The 7,664-nt window shown below is 41.3% G+C and overlaps 1 protein-coding gene across 1 annotated transcript in view; it reads left to right on the forward strand.

Moving 5' to 3' along the window:
• LOH12CR1 (loss of heterozygosity, 12, chromosomal region 1) overlaps nt 1-7,664 on the forward strand; it is a 99,757-nt gene that overhangs the window by 67,398 nt on the left and 24,695 nt on the right. Inside the window, exon 3 of the mRNA XM_008575504.1 lies at nt 5,767-5,924. Coding sequence (XP_008573726.1) covers nt 5,767-5,924 — 158 coding nt within the window. The remainder of the gene's footprint in view (nt 1-5,766; nt 5,925-7,664) is intronic.

The following is a 7,664-nucleotide window of genomic DNA, read 5'->3' on the forward strand; positions in this document are numbered from 1 at the left end:
CCCTCGGTGTCGCGCCCGCACCGCGCTCAACCAGCGAGCGGACCGGGGACTGGCAACAGGATCGCAACCCTCGGTGTCGCGCCCGCACCGCGCTCAACCAGCGAGCGGACCGGGGACTGGCAACAGGATCGCAACCCTCGGTGTTGCGCCCGCACCGCGCTCAACCAGCGAGCAGACCGGTCTCTACATGGGATCCGAACCCTCGGCGGGAGCGCCACCGTGCTCCCAAGCGCCACGTGGGATCCAAACCCTCGGCGGGAGCGCCACCATGCTCCCAAGCGCCGCACTCTACCAAGTGTGCCACTGGGCCAGCCCTTAGATCAGGTTTTTAACTCTACTAATAAACATCTTCTTTGCGTGCATCACTGTGTCAAGCTAAAGAAGAATTAGAAAACTGAAGGCAATGTCTCTGTTCCCTAACAGTAAGGAAGACATATTTTAGAAACTTATTTAACATGAAAAACTAATCATAAATATGTGGACAAATGACCTTCTTTATGGAGTGTTAGGAGTGAAGTGTCATCGTGTCCATAATTGTTTAATGGAATAGCAAAAGAAAAAAATTTATATTGTGAGGTGAAGTAGATATGACAAAACATTAGTTGTTGAATCTAGCTGGTGTGTATTTGGGTATACATTTTTTCCTACTTTCCTATACTTTGAAAATTTCCATTTAAAAAAAAAAACAGAAAAATCCTAACCATACATAAAACTTAAACTATACAAAAAATAATTTCAAGGGTTTCCTATTAATGGTAAGGGTTTAGGTAATTATTAGAGTAGGTTGGAAGGAATTAAAACAAGGGTGTAAATCCAGGGGCACTCAGGCCAGGCAGGTAATGGCAGTGAGTAACGCTGCTAGGCACAGGACGGGAGGAAGATGGTGGCAATTGAGAGAGCGGGAGAGTAGATACCTCATTCAAAGCATTCAAAAAATGTGGAAAATCTTAAAGTGTGCATTCCTAATAAAACATTTCTGGAGGGCTGGCAGTTTGTGGTCTCCTAAAAATAACAAAATTTACCATCTCTAAATTTACCCAGGTTTCTGTCCTCCCTCCTCCTTTGATCAGAAGGTATGGGAGTGGTTCAGCCATCAGTACAGGGAAGATGGTTTCCTGACACTCAAGAGTGATGGGAAAACATGGTCATTGCCTCTAGAATTTGCCTGGGTTGCATGGCTTTGTTACTTCAGCAGTAAAAAAAAAAAAAGTGACCTGTCCTGTTTTTTTTCTCTGTCCTATCTTGCTCCTTCTGTGGCCCGGGGCAGGACTTGTGGCAGACTTTTGGAGATTTCTCTGAGTCAAGGAAGCACATTCTGATGATAGACTCATGTACCTGGGTTTTGTTTTTACATGGTTGGGGGGAGGGTGCAATTGTGACTTATGAGAATGATTTAAAGTATAATTTCTTTGACTTTGAAGCTGTCTGGGCAACTTAATTTGAACTCCTTAGTGTGCCTTTTAGACCTGGCAGCTTTCTCAAAATTCTTCTCTTGTTCCCCCACTCCCCTTTATTTTAAGAAGTAGAGTAAGGGTTTTGTCTTGTGAGCTAAGGTTGAGTTCTGGGCTCTCTGCTTCAGCCATCTGGCAGCCTGGGTTGGCCCTGTAGCTTTTCTTCTCATTCTGCAGTATGCTCCCCCAGTAGTCTTCTCAAACGCAGATCTTCCACATTCACCTTGGAAGAGCAGATTAAGATGGAGACAAGGCCTCACTCTTAGAAAATGTGGAACATGGAGAGTTAGAGACCTGGGAAGCCTTTTTTCCTCCTAAAGTCTTCCTCAGCTCACTCTTTCCTTGCAATTTCAGCAATTGAACTGCATCCTCTTACCCTAATCTAAGAACCTTTTATGTGTCAGGTACTAGCTAGACACAAGAAAGAAAAATAAGCAAAACATGGTCCCAATCTTCAGCCAGCTCACAGTTTGTTATGACACTTTAAATCATCTTGGAGAAGATATTGTTTTAAAGGTGTGTTTGACCGTACAATCCTTGGTGAGAATGAAAAATATGGGACTGTTTTTTACTTATAGAGTAGAGGTACTTGGGGTGGAGGAAGAAGGGAGAACTGCCTAAGAAGACATTACTGATAGAAGGGGAAGACCTTGACCACTTTTCGTTAAAATGAGTATATTTATTTTAAAAATTTTCAAAGGGAAATGCATTAATTTGGTTAAAATTATGCTAAAAGTATATATACTATGAAAGTCTCCCTCCCTGCCCTTGCTCTCCATCTAATTTTTTTTCAGTGCTCAATTAATGCTTTTTTTCTTTATTTTTACAGCAGTTTTACTTTTACAGAGAAATTGAACAGGAAGTACAGACAGTTCCCATACCCTCCCCCCTCACACATGCACAGTTTCTCCTCTTATTGACATGTTACATTAGTGTGTTACATTTGTTACAATTATGTATCAACATCGATACATTATTAACTTAATTTTACATTAGGGTTCCCTCTTTGTATCTTACAGTTCTGTGAGTTTTGCCTAAAGCATAATGTCATGTACTCACCATTCCAGTATCATACAGAATAGTTTTGCTGCCCTGAAAATCCTCTGAGCTCTTTCCTTCCTCCTCTACTCCTTCCTTCATCCCCTGAAACCCTGGCACCCACTGATTTTTTTTTTCATTACATCAAACATTTATCATTTCTTTGTGTTGGAGACATTCAGAAATCCTCTCTTCTAGCTAATTGAAACTATGCAATAAGTTGTTGTTAATTATAGTCACCCTGCAGTGCTTTAGAACAGTAGATACTACTCCTCCTATCTAGCTGTAGTTTGTATCTGTTAACTAACCTCTCACTATCGCCTCTCCCTCCTACCCTTTCCAGCCTCTGGTAACCACAGTCTACTCTATACTTCTCTGTGATCAACTTTCTTAGCTTCCACAGTGAGTGACAACATGTGGTATTTCTCTTTCTATTGCTAGCTTATATCACTTAACATAACGTCAAGTTAGTACATCAATTATGGGAAACAATCCCGAGGTTTCTCAAAAAACTACAGACAGAACTACCATATGATAGTATGGGATCCCACTACTGGGTAGTTCATCTTTCTTTTGCTAATTTTTTATTTGCCAATTTGTAGGAGCTCTTCATAGATTAGGAAGTTTACACTTTGTCATATGAGTTGCAAATGTTTTTCCCAGGTTTTTGTTTTTTTAATTTTAACTTGTAAACACATGAGAAGATGCCATGGGGAGTCGTGGTTTTTATATTGTTGAATTTATCATTGTTTCCTTCATGGCTTTTGCATTATCTTGGCCCACTACTGATGGCACAAAATCATTCATTCCTCTTTCCATAGTGTCCCCTTCCTCTTTTTCTTTTTAAATCTTGAATTGACAGCAAAAAGGATTTGGTACCTTCCCCGAATTTGCATTCCTGGAACTATATTCCTTGTCAGTGATAGGGTAGCCCCTGATAATTTTGTTAGGAGATTTTAGTGGTCTGAAAAATTCCCATTTTCTTGTTCCAGGCACTCTGGGAAACTGGCAGTTTCTTACGAAACTAAACATACCATTACCATATGACCTAACAGTTACATTCTTGGGCATTTATCTCAGAGAAATGAAAACTAATGTTTACGCAAAAACCTGTACATGACTGCACATCACAGCTTTGTTTGTAATAGCCCAAAGCTGGAAACAACCCAAATGTCCTTCAACAGGTGAATGGTTAAACAAACTCTGGTACATACATTTCATGGAATACTACTCAGAAATAAAAAGGAACAAGTTATTGATACATTAACAACAAAGATGAACCTCTGATGTATTATGCTGGGTGAAAATTGCAGTCCTGAAAGGTTACATACTGTATTATTCCATTTACATAACATTTTCGAAAGGACAAAATTTTAGAAATGACGAACAGATTAGTGGTTGACAGGTTTTTAAGGATGGGGAAGGGGATGGGAGAGAGGTAGGTGTGGTTACAAAAGCAACACAGGAAACTGTGGTGATGGAACTTTTCGGTATCTGACTATGGTGGTGGATACACAAACCTACATTTGTCAAAACATTATAGGGGCCGGCCCGGTGGCGCACTGCTACAGTGCGCCACTTGGGAGCGTGGCAGCACTCCCGCCCGGTGCTCCCACCGAGGGTTCGGATCCCACATACAGACCGGGCCGCTCACTGGTTGAGCGAGGTGCGGGCGCAACACCGAGGATTGCGATCCCGTTGCCGGTCCCCGGTCTGGTACGGGCGCGACACTGAGGGTTGCGATCCGTTGCCGGACACGAAAAAAGGAAAAAAAAAAAAAAGAAAGAATGTAGATTAGTGGTTTCCTGGGGCTTGGGGGGGGGGGGGGTTATGGAGAGCGAGGACTAATTGCCAATAGGCATAAGGGATCTCTTTGGGTTGATGGAAATGTTCTAAATGGGGACATGTGAATAAGATCAGTGGATTTTATCAATATCAATATCTTGGTTGTATTGTTATAATATAGTTTTGTAAGATGTTGCTATTGGAAGAAACCGGGTAAAGGGTACACAGGATCTCAATGAAAATTTCAATTGAAGAAATAAATCCCCATTTCTGCTAATACCAAATTCACCAAAAGATACTACCTGGAGGCAGTTTGAATAACTGGTGCTCTCCTGTGTTAGGACTAGCAGTGGATCAGCTGAGGGACCTAGTGCTGGCAGTGGAAGGTGGGGGAGCTGAGCAGTGCTTCGGGTTTCAGCCCTGCACTCTGCTCTGTCATGCCAGGTAAAGATCTGAGAGCACTGGCCAACATTCTCGAAGATTCTCTGGGAGAACTCGTGTGGGTAGCCCATCATACAGCCTGTTCAGGGGGAAGAGAACACTGGTTTAAGCTCCAAAACAGTCAGGGGTTGATGTTGGTGGTTGGGGGCAGGAATAGGGAAGGGTTCCCAAGATGAGCTTTGATGTGGGTGGGGCCCTCAATATTTTTGAGAGTGTAAAGGGGTTCTGACATCAAAGAGTTTGAGAACTGTTGCCTTGGCAGGAAGCACTTGGCCAAAAGCCAGTAAGCTTAAGTTGTAGTCTGGGCTTTGCTTTGTGACAGTGGACAAGTCATTTAGCCTCTTTAATTGATTTATTATTCTATAAATGCTAATAATTATCCTGTTCTATACACATTACAGAAAAGTAAGGTAATTATATATAAAGGCTTTGAAAATATGTTCTGTGCAAATGTAGGGGAGTTTAAGAGTTATACAACTAAACTACGGTTGAAGGAAAACGTAAAGAATCAGTTTCTGGCATGTTAGCTGACAGTCTGCTTATTTGTTAACTTTTTAAATTTTAGCGTCTCCTCTTAGCAATTTCCTTAGACATTTTATTACATTTTCTCCATTTCTCAGACAGCCATCATAATTATTAAAAAGAATTAAGTAAATACATCCAACAGTGTTTTCAATCAAGAAAGGATTTATATTCCTAATACCTTGAAGTAGTGGTTTAAGGTCAGGAGCTCTGCCTTTGAGAAACCACTTACTAGCTATGTGACTTTTGAAAAGTTACTTAACTCTGTGTCTTGGCCTCTCATCTGTAAAATGGGGCTCATAATTCCTTACTTTCCAGGGCAGTTATGAATATGAAAAATAATGCACAGGAAGCATTTGGCAAAAGTGGTTGGCACATAATAAATGCTCTATAAATGATAGTTGCATTAATTGTCATTAGCCTATAACAAGAGATGCAAGATTAAATTTAAGTTTCTTACCCTGTCTTTGGTGAATTATTAGCAGTAATTTCCATTTCATTTCATTTTATTCTTTTTTCTCCTTTGAAGGGCTATTGAGTGGCCAGACTTCCCCCACAAATACCAAACTGGAGAAATTGGATTCTCAGCAGGTGTTGCAGCTCTGCCTCCGCTATCAGGATCACCTGCACCAGTGTGCAGAGGCTGTTGCCTTTGATCAGAATGCTTTGGTTAAACGAATCAAAGAGGTAACGTGATACAGGAAAACTACATTGCTGGCTCATTATTGTGAGTCCCTGTAACTCTGGATTCCTTTTCTACTGGGCAGGATAGCTTTATGGGAAGTAGTAGACAAAAGTAGTAGACATTTGTCCCAATTGCCTTGGGAAGATTGTCTTTCCTGGCAGTAAATGTGATGGTGAAAAGAGGGGTGCACAGAGCCAGACTGATCTGGACTTCAGATCCTAGTTCACCACTGATTTGCTTGGGCAAGTTGCTTAGCTTCTCTTTGTCTCACTTTCCTCATATGAAAAATAGGGCTCATAGTAAGCCAGCCCAAGTGTTGGGTGATGACAAAATTGCTCAGCCAACATTAGGTGTTAAAAATTAGTGTGTGTGTGGGCTGGCCCCATTGCGCGCTTGGGAGAGTGCAGCGCTGGGAGCGCAGGGACGCTCCTGCCGTGGGTTCGGATCCTATATAGGAATGGCCGGTGCGCTCACTGGCTGAGTGTGGTGCAGGCGACACCACACCAAGGGTTGCGATCCCCTTACCAGTCACGAAAAAGACCAAAAAAAAAATTTTTGTGTGTGTGTAAAGTTCTGCCATACTCATTTGCTCCAGCTAACATTATGTCTTTAAATTAACTTTAGCTGTTTCCTGCATATAATTAATATTTTGTTTCCCAGTAGGTTATCACGTCTTTGAAAGTGGGAACCTTGACATCTCTCTCAATTATATTTTTCACTGTGTTAGCACATAAAAAGCTCAGTGATTCTTACTGGTTGTGTGGGAATGATAATGCTTATTTAACCCAGAAGGTTTTTGTGAGGAAAGAAGATAATTCACACACAGGTACTTAGTCAACTAAGGAATATGGCAAGAATGTTGTGTAATTGTTAATAACAGTAAGCAGGTACTTCTATTAAGCACTTAAATGTATCATTGACCACTCTATTACATCACACGGTTCCAGAGGCACCATGGAATAAGTAAATATATCTTCCAAAGTTTTCAGTCAAGAAAAGATTTATATTCCTGATACCTTGAAGTAGTGTCATGTAAAGGAAATGTTAGGAACTCTTTCTTAGAGAAGCCATTTATGTGTATGGCATTCCCTGGAATTGTTTAAGAAAATGGTCCTGGTCATTAACTCTGGTGAGAGAAGAAGATGGACATTAGGAAGCACAAGTGATGGGTTGAGAATCACTGCAAATTAATTTTCAGTTAGCAGTAGAGGTAGTGCATCCTTGAGGTTATGAAGTTGTCACCAGTTATATTGACAGATTTAAATTTGCCAACTCCTCCAACGTTTAGTACTTATCTTTCATAAAATATTGTATGCATATACTCTTCTGTCATGGATTAAATAGTATTATTAGGAAAAGTATTAAATATGGCCTTTCATATTGCTTGTCATTAATGTGGCCTTTCAAATATTATAAACTTATTTTACTATATTATGGTATGGTATAGAGCTTGAATTCCCAAAAATGTATCCTGATTTGAGCATCAAAAAATAAATTAAGGGGCCGGCCCGGTGGCGCACTGGAGAGTGTGCCACTTGGGAGCATGGCGGGGCTCCCGCCGAGGGTTCGGATCCCATGTGGTGACCGGTTCCCGCTCACTGGCTGAGCGCGGTGCGGGCGCAACACTGAGGGTTGCGATCCCGTTGCCGGTCCCCGGTACGGGCGTGACACCGAGGGTTGCGATCCTATACCGGTCAGTAAAAGAGACAAAAAGGAAAAAAATAAAATAAAATAAAATAAAA

Source organism: Galeopterus variegatus, unplaced genomic scaffold (assembly GCF_000696425.1).
Source record: "Galeopterus variegatus unplaced genomic scaffold, G_variegatus-3.0.2 Scaffold1201, whole genome shotgun sequence".
Taxonomy (NCBI): domain Eukaryota; kingdom Metazoa; phylum Chordata; class Mammalia; order Dermoptera; family Cynocephalidae; genus Galeopterus; species Galeopterus variegatus.